We start from the raw sequence: 18,180 nt of genomic DNA, 5'->3' as shown, positions 1-18,180 counted from the left end.
ATATATATATATATATATATATATATATATATATATATATATATATATATATATATATATATATATATATATATACACACACACACAGTCATGTTGAAACAGGAAGGTGTCAGGAGTTCCCTTCACTGGAACCAGGGCCAAGCCCAACCCCTGGAAAAACAACTCCACACCATAATCCGCCCTTCACCAAATGATTTGGACCAGTGCACAAAGTAAGGTCCATAAAGATATGGATGAGCAAGTTTGGGGTGGAGGAACTTGATTGGCCTGCACAGAGTGCTGACCTCAACCCCATAGAACACCTTTGGGATGAATTAGAGGGGAGACTGTGAGCCAGGCCTTCTCATCCAACATCAGTGCCTGACCTCACAAATGCATTTCTGGAAGAATGGTCAAACATTCCCATAGACACACTCCTAAACCTTGTGGACAGCCTTCCCAGAAGAGTAGCTGCAAAGGATGGGCCAACTCAATATTGAACCCTACAGACTAAGACGCCATAAAAGTTCATGTGCGTGTAAAGGCAGGCATCCCAATAATTTTGGTAATATAGTGTGCGTGTGTATACTGTTTATAAATAATGTAAAATTGTACAGTATGTATATCAGCTGTATATTTGGCTTCTTGTTTCTTATACTTCATACCTATAGTTTGCGGTGTGATGGAACAAGGACATGATTGATATCATATCCGTCTGCGGTTTTCTTTCAGTTGGAAAGGTGAAAATGTGGCGACCACAGAAGTGGCAGATGTGGTAGGAATGACGGATTTCATTGAGGAGGCCAATGTATATGGCATTCCGGTGCCTTGTAAGTTGTCAACAGTTCTTTAACCCACCCTTTCAAAATGATAGTGCGCTGTTTTTAAACTTAAGATATATATATATATATAAAAATAAATATAATCACTGCTACCACACTGAATAATCGCCTGGACATCAACATACTCCCCACTGTATATTGATTTCTTACCATATTAGAGTCTCACTTCAACTCCTTTGCTTGTCAATGTCACTGATTACTTGAGTGTATATTACAGTTTAGAAATCAGTTCCAACTTTTGTCATTGAAGACACTGAATAAATAATACAAGTAATTGAAGCAGATGTCTTTCTTAGGCCCCATTCACACTTGACGATTTGGAATCTTGGGCAGAATTGCAGCGATTCTGTCCATGCTTCCAAATTACATGGCAATTGTTGCAAAATGAGTGACACGTGTTTGGGTGCCATTCATTCCAAATGGCACTCCAAACATGGTACAATTTTCCCAAGATTGACACGTGACAGAATTGAGCCAAAGCATGCCTTTAAAAAGTCTGTTTTGAATGCGTCAAACTTTGACCCTTCCAGGTATTGTTGGAGAATGCATTCTTCCACCAGCATCCCCACGCATTTCATCATTATGACTGGTTGTCGCACTGGCTAACAGGAATGTTGGTAAAGTGAGAAGTTCCCTCACTTCCAGGAGTGTCAGAAGCTTGCCCGATCATAATGACTTGGCCTTCACCAATAAAGGAGCAATGAAAGCTGAGCAGAACCACTTCAAAAACACAAGAAAGTCTCTCCAAGTTGTTTGATTTCCCCAGCTTAAAAGAACTATTATTTATTTTACAGCCCAACTTTAACTTCAACTCCGGGCAAAAAAAAAAGTTTTTTGCACTGCACGGGTCAACTGCTCGTTTTGTCCAGGGTAGAGGAGAAAGCTGCATACTCACCCGATCCTCTACTCAAGGGCAAACGGCTTTCCCCATGACCCAGCAGTGGACTGTTCCTGACATCATCACATTGAGGGCAGGTCTACGGGCGTGATGACGTCGGGAACAGTCCACTACACAAGACCGATAGACCACGGGTGGCCAGGAGCCACAGGGTTCGGTCTTGAGCGGGAAGGATCAGAGGATTAGGAAAGCATATCTCTGTTCTCCAATCCCCTAGACAAAAACTAGCAGTTGACCTATGCAGTGCGGGCACAGCCCCACTTTATGTGAAAACTTTTTTTTTTTGCCCGGAGTTGGGCTTTATGTACAATTTTGAATAAAACATACATTTCATTTTGCATACTTCAATTTAAAAGACAAGCACAAGTCTAAACTTATGATATCATTGTTCAGATCACGAAGGGAGAATTGGAATGTCAGCGATTAAACTTAAGGAAGGCCAGCCATTTGATGGAGAAAAACTTTATGCCAAAGTAGTGGATTATTTACCTAATTATGCCAGACCTCGATTTGTGAGAATACAGGTAAGGGAATGTTCTATATACTATATCCAGGCCATTAACTGACCAGCAATAGAGTAGAGGGATTTTATGTGCTCCAACCAGAGCACTAGTAAAAATGTAGGTCATGGAAACAGGCTACTGGATGTAGCTTCTTCTGAACAATCAAATGTATGTAGAATTCTAAATGTAAGCACATACAATACCATGATACATTTATTATAGGATGCCTACTAAAATAAATATCTAAATTTACACACTGAGAAATTGTGATTTTGTATAAACTGTACGTTTTACATTTTTTGTCAGGTAAATCTGGAATCTTTTATATAAATATTTTTATCTTCATGACAGCAAACTAGGGGGCCTAGACTTCTTTTCACATGTTTGTAAGACTAGTCTTATATGATTAGTTGTGGTGTTTACAAAGTCCTATAGCTCCCGCTCTTACATACACTTCTGAATGACTTACAGCAGTGACATGAGACAAAAACTCAATGCAAATAATTATGGCTGGGCTCTCCTATAGAAAGCCCCAAATGCCTGGAGAACCGAAATGTTTATTTGTAAAATTAGGATTTTTTTTTTACCTGCAAAATCCTTTTCTTGGATTACATCACAGGATACTTCATATTAGTTGAATCAGAAAAGGGCTGGCAACTCAGATGCTCTTGAATAAAAGTCCTTTATTGGGTCACATGGGTACACGGGTACAGGCTACACTGACGCGTTTCGGCTAAGAAGCCTTCATCAAAGCATACATGTTTGATTTAAAAACTGATATTTAGAACAGAGTAAGCACTCCAAATAGGGAGGATGCATCCTAATCAAAGCAATCAAAACAATTAAAAACACATGGAGAAAAGAAAGACAAGCACAGCAGGCATATGAGAAACATATCATGAACAAATAAAGCATATTCAAAATGGTGCGATAAATGTATCAAACAATGCGACTATGTTGAAAAATGCAATTATGTTAAAAAAAGATTTATATCCATCCTATCGTTCAAACCATACGGTTTTCTAGTATTGAGGGTATGTATCCACCATACTTCACGCTTGAGCAAAATATGATGAGTGTCACCTCCTCTTGGGGTTTTTTTTAACCTGTTCAGCACCAAAAAAGGAAAAAGTGTCAAGATTACCATGATGGAATTCCCGGAAATGTTTTGACACATTTGAGATATTTTTAGCATTAGTATTTGTAGTGTCATTCACATGTTCCGAGATTCTAACTCTCAACGGGCGTATAGTGCACCCAACATATTGTAGACTGCAGGCACTACATTGAATAACATATACCACCGATTTAGAGTTGCAGTTTATATACTGTTTGATGGTATATGTTTTCTTGGTAGAAAAAAAAAAAAAACGGAGGTGCTTTTTTTTAATGTCTATGACACTGCCTACAGGTGTTGTGGCCACACATGTAGGAACCTACAGTGGAAAGCCAGGTCTGCGATTTGTTTGACTTCTGGGAGCAAAACAAGCTGGGTGGCAACATACTTCCCAGACTGGGGGCCCTTCTACTGGAAAATTGACAACCGCCCTGAATAACAGAGTACAAATCCTTGTCATCATACAAAATTGGGAGATGCGCTTTAAGAATCGCAACGATTTTGTTATATTCTAAAGAGAAAGTAGTGACAAAATTAACTTTGTTTCTGTTGTAATCCCTACACCGTTTGTGTTTATTTGTGCCACTATTCTGAATCATCATATTAGTGACTACTTTGGCTATGCTGCCACCACCCTAACCAAAAAAAAAAGGCATAATCACTCCCAGCTCAGCTAGGCTTCAAATTTGTAGGAAACCATGCGAAACACAGAAAAAGATGGGAGGGATCCCTGTATTCTCTGATGTACTCCAAGAAAATAATTTTACAGGTAAACCAAAAATTTGAATGTCATTATTGTAAATTCCACAGCACTGCTCCCACTAGAGAGCCATCTTAAATAGGGCCTCTGACCTCGTATTTGAGGTGTATATAAAGACCAGGAACTCATCCACTGGAATGCCCAGATATTGTTCATATAGGATCAAGAAAGGAAGTGTGACCCCTGAAAGTCGCACATCTATGGTGTCCTGCTGCAATGAATGGCATGGCAACCTCAGCCTGGACTCCGACCAGGCAGAGGTCCAATGCGTTTCGCTCTGCCCCCCAGAGTTTATTCATGGGGATCCCCATTGCTAAGCTCCGGGGGGGGGTGCCAACTTAAACGCGTTGGGGGCATGGTCTAGTCGGAGTCCAGGCTGAGGTTGCCACTGCATTCATTGCAGGAGGACACCATAGATGTGCGACTTAAAGGGGTCACCTTCCTTTCTTGAACCTATGCAGGAGCCAGGATGGGCTTCATCCTGTCAGCACTCTAGCAGCAGCTGCGGATGCACTGTCCACATGCCCCCTCCCTATCAAGCCTGAGCGGCCCACACACTTTTCCCAGGTCATTTTTCAAATAGGGAATGGCCATGTCAACAGCCAGAGAACCCCATTTTTTAACTATTCCTCCTCCTTGGGGTACTGCTGAGCAAAACACTTCAGTGTTGAAAACACCTTCACCGGGTGGGCTTAATCAGCTACATCACTTCCTGCAAGTGGGAGTGTTGTGCCCAATTCATCCCTTCTAGACACCACTAAGGTGTTGTGTCACTCCATGGCTGCACAGTAACTAGCATAACTAAAGCATCAGGAACACAGGGAGAACTGCCACATAATCCACATACAGGGGCACCACCCTTCCTGCAGCAGGTCCAATCTTTCACCTCTCAGGGCGGCCAGGCCCCTGCAAGGCCTTTAGGCACTTGATTCCCCCCAATGGAATCAATGCTCTGGACCTGTAGAGCACCCTGCCAGCCAGGTCACCAAATGCTGACCACCCTGGAGATTACTCCCTGCAGGATGCAGGGCTAATTAGCAACATTAGAGGCTGTCCCTGCTCCTACATGCAGGGCTCTGGTACAGTCCCTCTTGGCCTTAAGGCCATAGGTGACCGATCTGGATGAAGGCTTTCTTTTTTCCAGCAGTGGTGTGTGGAATAGGCTTTTAAATTGGGGACTACAGAATGGAAAGAAATCTTCAGAGAGCTCTAGGGTCCTTATCCATCACCTAAAAACACTAAACAAAAAACTGGGGCTTAATTGAACTGAGAGAGGTTATGCATGGGCAGGGATTCCTACCTTTTTTTTGCCCAGTGTTCATTAACCAGAATTTGGTAGCATAACCAAAGTAGTCATGAAGATGTTGTGCCTTGCATTCAAGGATGTACTTAAACACTAACCAGTGCAACACTTGCTTTCCCTCCCACACTGTTGTCCACAGTAATTTCTTTCCACCACTAGATATCCTCATTCTTTCCAGTGAAATGATACCCAGTATAATTCAATCTGGGAAAACTAGGAACATCTCGTCAGTGCAGGGAGTTGTGTGTTCATGGCATTTTGCACTCACATACAATAATGCAGAGATTGGTGCGGACGTCATCACATCAGCACCACTCTACATTGTTGAGGACTGCCCACTGCTGGAGAAAATCCGAAGAGAATCCTTCAGGTCAACTGACCACCCTGAAGACAAAAAAAACAAACTACTTCTGGGAAAGGCCAGCAGGGGGTGGGGTGAGGTGCCATGGTGAGGGGGGTGTTCTTGGGTTTAAACACCCCCCTCCTGTCCAGACCAATTTTCAGCTTTCAGCGCTGATGCACTTTGAATGACAATTGCGCGGTAATACAACACTGTATCCAAAATTAAATTTTTATCATTTTTTTTCCCCACAAATAGAGCTTTCTTTTGGTGGTATTTGATCACCTCTGCGGTTTTTATTTTTTGTTAAAAAAATTTTAAAAGACCGAATTTTTTAAAAAATGTTTTATATTTTGTTATAAAATTTTGCAAACAGGTAATTTTTCTCCTTCATTGATGTACGCTGATGAGGCGGCGGTGATGGGCACCGACAGGTGGCAGTGATGGGCACTGATTGGTTACACTGATAGGCAAGCACTGCTAGGTGGCACTGATTGGCACCACTGGTGGGCATTGATAGGTGGCACTCATGGGCATTGTGGGCACTGGCAGGGGGTACTGGTGGCACAGATGAGGCAGAATTGTCTCTTCCTCTTCGGGACCGAAGTCCCTTGCAGATAAGCCGGTGATCAGCTTTTGTTTAGATCATGTGATCACCTGTCATTGGCTGACAGCTGATCACGTGGTAAAGGGCCGGGGCCAGCCCCTTACTCGGATCTGTGATCACCCGAGTCTCAGTGATCGCAGCACGCACCCCACCCTGTAGGGGGCGCGTGCACAGGGGAGGCCGTCATATGACTGCCTCCCGGCAATTCAGGTCCACGCTGTGGCTGTCGTTCGGCTATAGCGCGGACGGCAAGAGGTTAAATAATATTGACTATTATACCTGTAGTTTGCTTTTAAATGGCGATGCCAGTCTATCCTCCCTAAAAACATAAGTAAACTGAAGAATATAATTTATATAATACAGCCTACCGATCCTTATCCTGTGAAAACAAAACACATCCACCACATCCTAGGAACATTTATCGCCAAATACAAAAATGTATTGTACTTGTCACTTTCTGTGAGATGAACTGAAAGCATAAAATAATTTTATTTCAGTTTTGTGAACTTCTAATCCCCATCATCTCCCATGTAATGGAGATGAACAAAGGCAGATAGGTTTAACGTTCAGCCTGGGTAGTGACAATGGTTCCTTCCATATTTACAATGAAGGAGCCAAGGGCACAAAAAAAAAAAAAAAAAATCATCAGAAAATGTGTTATTCTAAGGATTGCCGGGTAAAAATAAAGGGAAAAAGTCTGAAAAAGAAAACGAATGCAGGTCACTCCATCTAAACACGGTTATGCTGTAATATATTACATCTTATTTTTGGTTGAGATACACGTTAAACTTTGCAGTATGGACATTGTGAAATATGATCTAGTATCAGTTCAATAAATGTAATAAAACTGCATGCTTTACAAACATAGACTAAAAACTGCTTCCCAAACAGGACAGCATTGAAGTTACTGGTACCTACAAGCAACGCAAGGTAGAGCTGGTCAAAGAAGGCTTCAACCCGCTCATCGTAAAAGAACCTCTGTACTTCTTGGATGAAACAAATAAAATTTACACGCCAATGACCCAACAGATCTACAATGCCATCTTGGAAAAAACACTAAAATTATAATATCTGTGGTTTGCACTGTAAATCTCGATTTGAGCATTATTACAGCTCATCACTATAGGAAAGGCCTGTATTTGCATTTCAATGGCTCTTGGTATTTTAGCTGACCAATCAACCCATTTCAATAAAAATAACTAGAATTACTTAGGAGTTAAAATAATCCTGCTTTTTAGGAAACAGCACATTTGGTTTAACACTGAAATGACCAAATATTAATGAACTTGAATATAATGTGTATCTATTGTAAATGTCGTTTTAAAAATTAATTTTCTGATATTTTTTGTAGTTGTGTAATCATTAGCTTTCGCATCTACTCACATAATATTACTTCTCAGTAAAAACTCAGCTGATTGGAGATGAATGACACAATGTGGTGGGCACTATTAGACTGGGCACCCTTAAATAGGAACTTTTTCCAATTATGCAATTTAAAAAAAAAGGCACTTTTAGAGATGCTTGGTAATGGCGATTTATTCTTTGCATACCTTATTTTTCTTCCCCTTATTATTCTCACATGCCCGCTTTTACTAGAGGGCAGATTAATCCATCTCCCTATACTTTCTGGAATTCTGCCTAGAACTCTGGTCTGCCTCTTGTAACATGTGACAGGAACTTCCCAGAAAGCAGCTGTAAGACCAGGGTGACATCACCAGTACCTTAAAGTAACCAGGTAGTAAAGTAACTGTAATTGTAAGTCAAAGCAAAAAAAAAAAAATTTTACCTAATAAATGTAAGTTGGTTTTAAAATTAGCACGTAGAACTGTATGCTGCTGTGATTTTCACTGAAAATGGAAAAGGTCCACTTTAAAAATGCTGGACTGTGTCTGTGCAAGGTTAACAAACCCGCAGTCACATATTCTAAGAGAAGTAAGGTAGAATTAATCTGGCCATAGACATAGATTTGTTTCATTTTGCCTGAGGCTGAGTGAAAGAAATCTAACAGATTTCTCCATCCATGCTGAACAGCACAGATATGCGCCAAACAGCACAAATTTCCTACTGCTGCTATTGTATTATGACAGCCGGCACTGCCAATTATTTGAAGGGGCCGTTAATTTTCCACCGGCAGTTTTGATATTTCAATTGAAGCATGCTGGGTGGAGTAAAAATAAACCGAAAATACCTCTGCGCTACCTGTGTGTAAAATGTGCATACAAAAGTGTAAATAAATACAATAAATGAAATGCTTACAGCAATGCCTAATGTGTTCACACAGTAAAGTGACCAAATATTATAAATGGTGTTGTGCACCCTCACAAGGGTTAAAATTCCTTTGCACTGGTACTAATTAAAAGTGATCAAGCATATACAGACATCTGTTACAGATTCAAAAATGTAAAATTAAAAAGTAATAGTAAAAATATATATAAAGTGCATAAAAGTAATATAGTAATGAAATATGGGTAGTGTATCCGCGCAACGGAACAGAAGATTATATAAAGAGTGAAAAAATGAGAAAATGAAAAAATGGAAGAAATCGCATACAGGACTGCTGCCTCCACAGATGTGATTTCCACCGAGGTGGAAAAAACAGAAGGTAAATGAGGGGTTAGTGTGTGGCGCTGTCCTAATTCATAGAAATGCTTTGTAAGTCGTGTGTAGTCAAATCTCATATGTAAAGTCGCATATGAAATATAAACCAGAATCGCATATAACAAATTCAGCGAAAAAAATAAACCAAAAATAAAACAACGAAGTGCCCCCTTTGTGGTGTGTGGGTGTAGCACTGTCCTAGTTTATAGGAATACTTTATGAATCGTGTGTAATCAAATCCCATATGTAAAGTTGCATAAGAAAAATGCGAACAAAATCACATATAACAAATAAACCAAAATAAACAGCAAAAGTGACCCCCTTTTGGTAGGGGGGGGGGGAATAATAATATAATATAACAACTTTAACTAAAATATTCAATCCACATACAGTGATTAATGTAAAAGTCTTTAGCACACATAAAATTGCTGGATAATTGCATAGGTTAAATCATGACTGGTGCTCAGTGCAACTTAAGTGAAAATCTTGACATCTTTGTGAATCAAGGCAGGTATTTATATTAATATTAATCTTGGTGACCAGGTGCTCGTGTCTTGTGATCATGTGGCCACTCACCAGCTTCTTTAACCCCTGCAGGGGTAGTACGCAGTCACAGTATATGCCACTGTGCGTCAATCCACAGGCTGTTTTTGAGTCACAGTGACGTTTTTGGCATAAGAAAAGAAAGAGGAGATTCCATAGCGTAAAACCATAAACACTCTTTATTGAACGCAGATGACAGAATGGTACTCACATTTGAGCAGTTTATAATAGGCAACCAAATGTCATCAAAACAGGAGAGCGTCAGATTCAAAATGGTGATCCTCTGGGAGATGATGCAAAAGTGTCAAAATAGGCCACGTCCTACGCGTTTCATCACAGGGACGTCAACTGGAGCGTGGCCTATTTTGACGCTTTTGCATCATACATATTTTTAGTTTAATTTTTATCTACTTTCAATTTTTGGAATTTGTAACAGAGATCCCTGTATATGCTTGGAATGAAATTCACAGTGCATGGTCAGCTTTAGATTTCAAGTGACACATCTGAATAGAAGTAAAAATGAGCAGTGTTATATGACACAAATTTAATACTCTCCTTGTCAGCAATGTTTATACAGAGTTACAATGTCATTGTTCATGGCAGCTGCCATTTATAACTGTATCGCAGAATTAAAAATATGAAAGTTACAGCCAATGCTATCCAGTTAGCTTTGAGTAGTGATTAGGGTAACTTGAAACTTTTCCTTTGGAACTCTGAATAAAGTTCCTCTGTTGATTTCTTCCTTATGCTGCTACTGCTATTTTGTCTGTCAGCGTAGCAAAGGCAATCAATGGAAATCAAAGATATTTATTTAAAGGAATGTGTTGACTTTTCAATTTGTTTTAGACATACATGTGAAGTAAGCCAACTTGATGTAAAAATTTTATGAATGTGTACTAATCGTATTTTTTTTTTTTTTTAAAGCTGAACTCCTGGTATGGTTTATATTGCATAGTTACATTGATTCAGCATTAACTACTATAAGTATGCATAGTTCATACCTCATGGAGCGCTGTGGAAGCCAATGAATCTCTGTCATAGTCCATGCTATTACAGTGAGCACTGCTCTCTTATGGATCCTGTGCCAAGCAGTTGCCCCACTGCATGCTGACCACAGGAGGTATTTTTTTCGGCACCACCATCATTCACAGGACACCTTGTATTTTTGAGTACTTTCCATTCTCTGATTGGAAGAGGTGGAGAAGTGGGGACGTAATGTCACTATCTTCAGCCTGTTTAATGCACATGATTGCCTGATTACCTGATGATTGCTGCTATCACTGTAGTAGTACCAGCTACTACAGTAATTGTCAGCTTCCACAGCGGGGCCTTTGGTAGGGAAGAAATATGCAGGTACATTGATCCAAGGTAGACCAATGTAACCATGTCATTAAGATCATTACCGGAGTTCAGCTTTAAAATGTTGTTTCTATGTATACTTTGTAGTTATGAATATACATTGGATGAGCCAAATTTGCAGATTTCTTTTTTCATGCAAGCTCTGCTTCCTTCAGCTTAAAGGGAATGGCAGGTACATTTTAACATAGAATACTGTAAGGCCTGTTTTTAAACAATGGCATTATTCAGCTTTCCTATTCATCAATTTTGAGAGTTCACACAGTACTTTTCACCTCAGTTATAAGAATACATACTACTAAGAAATATATTTTTTTTAAATGGCAAACTAGACTTAGACCCCTGTCACACTGAGGCAGTTTTTAGGCGTTCTAGCGATAGAAAAAGTGCCTGAAAACCGCCTGCTATTCATTGCAGTGTGACTTTTTATACTGGGGCAGAGCGCAAGCAGCCTCTTTGGGGTGGTTTGAGAGCGCTGCCCATTCAAATGAAAAGCCCCTCGGAAGCGCCGCAACACGGGTGCTTTTAACCCCTCCCCCCGCTTAAACAGCGATAAAGCGCCGCTAAAACAAGCAGCGCGTTAGCACCAATGCGACCGCGGCCCTAGTGTGAAAGGGGTCTTAGTGATGAGTATGGTAATTTAAACTTTTAAGAAATGTGAACTTTAAACTAGCAAACTAAAATAGAATGCGCAGACCTTTCTTAAAGTGGTAGAAAAGAGAAAGTGGGTGTATGGCGCTATTGTCACTTCTACTTCTAAGGGTCTACTGTTAAAGATGGCGGTGACTGCATTTGAGAGTGTTTCCAGTAGTGAAGGTCACGAGTCAGTGGGCTAACTCAAGACACACAACCAGACCGGCTTAAGAAAAAAACAAAAAAAAAAACAAACAAAAAAAAAAAAACACACAATCACACATTCATAACATTCAAAGGAAAGATAATCAGATTTTTTTTTTTTTTTAATTGCCATTTCATTGCACACAGAAACTAGAATTTTTGAAAAAATGTACATCTATATAAGATGCAATGTAATAAAAAGAAATATGTACAGGCTGTTACAATGTAGAAAGTAATCATGATATGCAGACCTTACAACCTGATAGCAGCCAGATTTCAGAGTACTGTACTTGCTTTGCACTTTGTTTTGTGCCTCATGAAATAGACCTGGTGGGCAAGAACAGTATTAATAACCAAAGTGTCATATGGAGTGTTATTAACAGAGGAACCTATGCCAGATCTTCACAGCAGAGTTCCATTCATAAGGGAAATCGGGTGCCCTTATCCCCTTCCATCAAAAACAATCAGTGATCACCACAGAATTAGAAGACACCTTTGGACCATTTCATAATCTCATCAGATCCAAGTACAGTGTTAGCAGGAAATGTGTTTATCTCTGAAAAAGAGCTATCTCTGGAGGACCAGGAGCACAGACAGCACTTTAAATGGTGTAAAGGAAAGCTTCACGCATCGATCCTCAGAAAGAACGTTCTGTAAGTCATATGGCCGTTCAAGGAGATCGCACCTGAAAAGAACAACATTATTATACAATACAGGAGATCCATCATCTATGTGTTATGCTCATTGAGTTAAGGATCACTGACTAAAGGTGCCCGTTTATGAAACAGAGATGAGCTGTGATCCCAATGATCACAATGCGATCTCATCTCAGATCATTAGCGGTTTATGAAAGTGAGATAAGCGGAGAACATGCCTTCTCAGCATACAGAGAAGCTGTCATTAACAGAAGCGGCCAGTTTATGAAGGTGCGATCTCAGCGCCTCACTGGCGATCTCTGTGAATATTCTCCCTCCCAGATTCTCCAGCCCAGGGGTTGAAGAACGGAGGAGGAAAGAAGAATTAATTAACTCAAAAGCGGTTATTTTCCGCTGCTTGATAAATGGACACCTAAAAACGAAGAAAACATTGCTCACCATTCCTCTTAGTGTCAGGAATACACTAAGGCTGGGTTCACACTGGATGCCGATGTGACTGATTTATTTTTTATTTTATTCATTGCAGGTGCATATATAGTGCCGTCAATTTACGCAGTGCTTCACATATTTATTATACACTCACATCAGTCCCTGCCCTCAAGGTCCCTAACACACATCCATACATCCACATACCAGGGCCAATTTAAAGCGGAACTCCAGCCCCCTCCCCTCCAAAAATGAAAGGGGTTGTAATCCTGATTTTTCACCTTAATGCATCCTATGCATTAAGGTGAAAAAACTTCTGACACTGACCGCCCCCCCCCCGTTTTACTCACCTGAGCCCGTTCGTTCCCTCAGTGGAGACCCGCTCACCTTCTCTGCCCAGGGTTCTCGGCTCTTGATTGGATAGATTGATAGCAGCGCAGCCATTGGCTCCCGCTGCTGTCAATCAAATCCAATGACGCGGGCGCCAGGGCCGAGTCCTGCATTCTGCGTCTATGGACACAAATGCTGGACTCAGGAGCGCACCCGCAAGGTAACCCCCCGGGAGAGCGCTTATAGTGGGTTATACGATGTGGATGATCAGGGCCACTCTGTGCAAAACGAACTGCACAGTAGAGGCAAGTATGACATGTTTGTTGTTAAAAAAAAAAACACAAGGGTTTATAATCACTTTAAAGTCAGCAACTACAAATACTGTAGCTGCTGACTTTTATTATTAGGACCCTTACCTGTCTCTGGATCCCGCGATGCCAGCACCCCAGCCAATTTTCCAATCGGCTCTCGGGTGCTGCCACTGCCATTTCTGGTAAGGGAAACTGTCAGCGAAGCCTTTTGGCTTCACAGCCGGTTACCTACTGCGCTCTCTCTGGGAAGCATAAAAGAAGTGGTTTTTACTTCTCATATAACTTCTCTTAGGTTTGGAAAAGCAAAACGCAGGAGTGTCAGTGTGAATGAGACCCGATTCTAGAAAGGTGGGCATTTCCAACAACTGTAATCTTTGGCACATGTGCAGCGCTGATTACGTTTCAGCTTTGGAAGGATGTCAGTGCAACCCGAGGCAGGGAGAAACAAAAGGTCTGGTCTAAGGTATATGTTACCAATATCATTTCAATATGCAGGGTTAGGGGTACATGCAGCTCTCTTTTAGAAGATCTGCACTGTCCTTTAAATATAGCACTATGAGCATTGTAAATGAGGTTTATACTCACAAGAAAGCTTCTTTTACAGGGAGTGAAGTCTGGAGCTGGGTGTCCACAGTGCTGCCATAAGCCTCATACAACCTTACTACTAGAGTATCCGGGCGTTTTTCGGCCTAGGAGAAATGGTATAGATAGTACAAAACAAGACATATAAGAATTCCTTAGTTTTTTTTTATTCCATGACTTTCACTTTCAGTATTAAAGTGGAACACTAGCCCAAATCTTTTTTTTTTTTTTTTCATAGAATGGGGAGGTGTTAGAACCTTTGTTGGGTTAATATTTCTTTAATTTGTCCCCATAAAGGGGGAATTCCTGCCCCACTGACCATTCAACAGCACATTACGTCACAGGCTGTATTTAAAATATTTTAGTGACACCAAAGTATCCAAAAGCCTTTCAGTGCCACATACATGATTTAAAGTGTAAATCTCTTCCACAAGCTACAGTTGAATCTAGATATAATAAAATAATGTATATATGCCTTGTGTACTAAAATAATGCTCACTCAGCACATGTACAAAAAGGTAAATACTCTGGCCACTTCTGTCCCTGGCTTTGTTAAAGGCACTTCTATACTATATAGAAGGTCTCTTCAGCCAGTAAGCCCATTTACTTGCAGTTTTGGAAGTCTCATAGCACATTGCGATTGTAACACGCACATTCAAAGTATTGTGGTAATGCATGTTGCATGTGTTGGTGTGCAGCAGTGCCATTTATTTTGCAATGTACAGAAATGCACTACAGTTCAATGTGGGGCACTACATCACTTAATACAACACACCACAACTGACAGGTGTGCATGGGCCCTTTCAATTTGTGGAGATCCTCCAAGCTCTTTGTAGTATTTGCTGGTGTTCTGGAAATTGGAACAATGGCACGCTATCATGTAAGCAATATAACAAAGCATTCAATGGTTATTACATGACTGTAAAGCATGTAAAGCACAGCAGACAAATTCATCATGTTAAAAATTCCAAATAGGGAAAATAATCTTGTTTGCATGTATAAACTTATAACTAATCCACATAAAATAAAATCCTAATCAAAATAATAGGATGGGCTAGTATGAAGCTAAAGATTATGTATGTATGAGGGGGATGGAGATGCAATTAACCAGAGTTAGCGGGTGGAAATGTTCACACGATGCCGCCTAGATGTTATTATCAAGCTGTATTAATACCTGTTCATTTTTAAGTGCATCTAAAAACACAAAACAAAAATGCTGTACAGTGGACATAAAAAGTCTACACACCCCTGTTAAAATGTCAGGTTTCTGTGATGTAAAAAAAAAAAAAATGAGACAAAGATAAATAATTTCAGAACTTTTCCCAACTTTAATGTGACCTATAAACTGTACAAAAAAGTTGAACAACAAACTAAAATCTTTAGGTGGAGGGAAGTAAAAATAAAAAACGAAAATAAAATGGTTGCATAAGTGTGCACACCTTTAACCACTTCAGCCCTGGAAGGATTTATCCCCTTCCTGACCGGGCCATTTTTTGCGATACGGCACTGTGTCGCTTTAACTGACAATTACGCGGTTGTGCCACGCTGTACCTAAACAAAATTGAGGTCCTTTTTTACCCACAAATAGAGCTTTCGTTTGGTGGTATTTGATCATCTCTGCGTTTTTTATTTTTTGCGCTATAAACAAAAAAGAGCGATCATTTCGAAAAAAAAACACAATATTTTTTACTTTTTGCTATTATAAACATCCCCAAATTTTTCTAAAAAAAAAATATTTTTTCCTCAGTTTAGGCCGATATGTAATCTTCTACATATTTTTGGTAAAATCGCAATAAGTGTATATTGATTGGTTTGCGCAAAAGTTATAGCGTCTACAAAATAGGGGATTTATGGCATTTTTCTTTATTTTTTTTTTTTACTAGTAATGGTGGCGATCTGATTTTTATTGGTACTGCGATATTGCGGCGGACACATCGGACAATTTTTTGGGAGCATTGACATTTATACAGCGATCAGAGCTAAAAATAGCCACTGATTACTGTATAAATGTCACTGGCAGGGAAGGGGTTAACACTAGGGGGTGATCAAGGGGTTAACTGTGTTCCCTCACTGTGTGTTATAACTGCGGGGGGGGGGATGGGACTGTCTAGGGGAGGAGACTGATCTGTGTTTCTATATACTAGGAACACACGATCTGTCTCCTCTCCCCTGTCAGAACGTGGATTTGTGTGTTTACACATACAGATCCTCGTTCTGGCTCTGTCAGGAGCGATCGCGTGTGCCCGGCGGACATCGCGGCCACCAGGCACGCGTATCAGCTCCTCAGTATCGTGGCGGCGTGCGTGCCCCCTATACCCCTTAAAGCGGCCGCCGTACAGCTACAGCGATTCCCACAGGGCAGCCATTCTGCCGCCATCAAACGACTGCGGGCGGTCAGCAAGCAGTTAAACTAATACTTTGTTGAAGAACCTTTTGATTTTATTACAACACAGTCTTTTTGGATATGAGTCTATCAGCATGGACCATCTTGACTTGGCAATATTTGCCCACTCTTTGCAAAAACGCTCCAAATCTGTCAGATTGCAAGGGCATCTCCTGTGCACAGCCCTCTTCAGATCACCCCACAGATTTTCGAACAGATTTAGGTCTGGACTCTGGCTGGACCATTCCAAAACTTTAATCTTCTTCTTTTGGTGAAGCCATTCCTTTGTTGATTTGGATGTATGCTTTGGGTCGTTTTTATGATAAAAGATGAAGTTCCTCTTCATATTCAGCTTTCTAAGCAGAAGCCTGAAGGTTTTGTGCCAAAATTGACTGGTATTTGGAACTATTCATAAATTCCCCCTACCTTGACTAAGGCCCCTGTTCAAGCTGAAGAAAATCAGCCCCAAAGCATAATGCTGCCACCACCATGCTTCACTGTGGGTATGGTGTTCTTTTGGTGATGTGCAGTGTTGTTTTTGCACCAAACATATCTTTTGGAATTATGGCCAAAAATTTCAGCCTTGGTTTCATCAGATCATAACACATTTTCCCTTTTGGGAGACTTCAGATGTGTTTATGCAAAATTTTGTCAGGCTTAGATGTTTTTCTTGGCAAGAAAAGGCTTCCGTAGTGCACTCTACCCCATATCCCAGACATATGAAGAATACGGGAGATTGTTGTCAAATGTACCACACAGCCAGTACTTGCCAGATGTTCCAGCAGCTCCTTTAACCGCTTGCGGACCAGCCGCCGCAGTTTTACTGCAGCAGGTTGGCTCCGCTGCGCGAAATCATGTTATTGTACGTGATCTCGCGAGGCCTGGATAGCAGGCGTGCGGGCTCTGTGAGTCCGACCGCGGGTCCCGCGATCGTCTCACGGAGAGGAAGAACGGGGAAATGCTAATGTAAACAAGCATTTCTCCGTTCTGTCTAGTGACAGGACACTGATCACCGCTCCCTGTAATCGGGAGCGGTGATCAGTGTTGTGTCACACACATCCCCTACAGTTAGAATCATTCCCTAGGACACACTTAACCCCTGCAGCGCCCCCTCCTGGTTAACCCCTTCACTGACAGTCACATTTACACAGTAATCAGTGCATTTTTAATCGCACTGATCGCTGTATAAATGTGAATGGTCCCAAAATAGCGCCAAAAGTGTCCGATGTGTCCGCCATAATGTCGCATTCGCGATATAAAAAAATGTATTAATAAAAATGCCATAAATCTATCCCCTATTTTGTAGACGCTATAACTTTTGCACAAACCAATCAATATACGCTTATTGCGTTTTTTTTTTTTTACCAAAAATATGTAGAATACGTATCAGCCTAAACTGAGGAAAAAAAAAATTTTTGATATATTTTTTGGGGATATTTATTATAGCAAAAAGTAAAAAATAATGCGTTTTTTTTCAAAATTGTCGCTCTTTTTTTGTTTATAGCGCAAAAAATAAAAACTGCAGAGGTGATCAAATACCACCAAAAGAAAACTCTAATTGTGGGGAAAAAAAGGATATCAATTTTGTTTGGGAGCCACTGGCTGATACCTTTTAACAATGAGATCCCTCTGATGCTTTGGAAGCTCTCTGTGGACCATGGCTTTTGCTGTAGGATGCGACTAATGCTGGCCATACACTAAACGAAAAATCGGCCGAACACATTTTTTTGAAAAACGAACGTTCGACCGTGACCGCAAACGATCGTGCCATCATGTAATGACCGATAAATTGTTCAGCGGACATGAATA

General features: G+C 40.6%; 2 protein-coding genes across 2 annotated transcripts in view; one reads left to right on the top strand and one right to left on the bottom strand.

Annotated features, from left to right (window-relative positions):
- Positions 1 to 7,690, top strand: part of LOC141131545 (long-chain fatty acid transport protein 2-like) — an 85,844-nt gene extending 78,154 nt beyond the window's left edge. The window contains exons 8-10 of the mRNA XM_073618928.1: positions 712 to 809; positions 2,113 to 2,243; positions 7,241 to 7,690. Of these exons, the coding sequence (XP_073475029.1) occupies positions 712 to 809; positions 2,113 to 2,243; positions 7,241 to 7,417 (406 nt within the window). The 3' untranslated portion in view covers positions 7,418 to 7,690. The remainder of the gene's footprint in view (positions 1 to 711; positions 810 to 2,112; positions 2,244 to 7,240) is intronic.
- Positions 7,691 to 9,646: 1,956 nt separating this feature from the next.
- The window catches only part of MAN2C1 (mannosidase alpha class 2C member 1), a 112,101-nt gene continuing 103,567 nt past the window's right edge, over positions 9,647 to 18,180 (bottom strand). Inside the window, exons 25-26 of the mRNA XM_073618926.1 lie at positions 13,992 to 14,095; positions 9,647 to 12,368 (exon numbers count right to left, since the gene is read on the bottom strand). Coding sequence (XP_073475027.1) covers positions 12,251 to 12,368; positions 13,992 to 14,095 — 222 coding nt within the window. The 3' untranslated portion in view covers positions 9,647 to 12,250. The remainder of the gene's footprint in view (positions 12,369 to 13,991; positions 14,096 to 18,180) is intronic.

Source organism: Aquarana catesbeiana, linkage group LG03 (assembly GCF_042186555.1).
Source record: "Aquarana catesbeiana isolate 2022-GZ linkage group LG03, ASM4218655v1, whole genome shotgun sequence".
NCBI classification, from domain to species: domain Eukaryota; kingdom Metazoa; phylum Chordata; class Amphibia; order Anura; family Ranidae; genus Aquarana; species Aquarana catesbeiana.
Note: the sequence above shows the minus strand (reverse complement) of the source record. Positions and strands in the feature narration are given on the sequence as shown.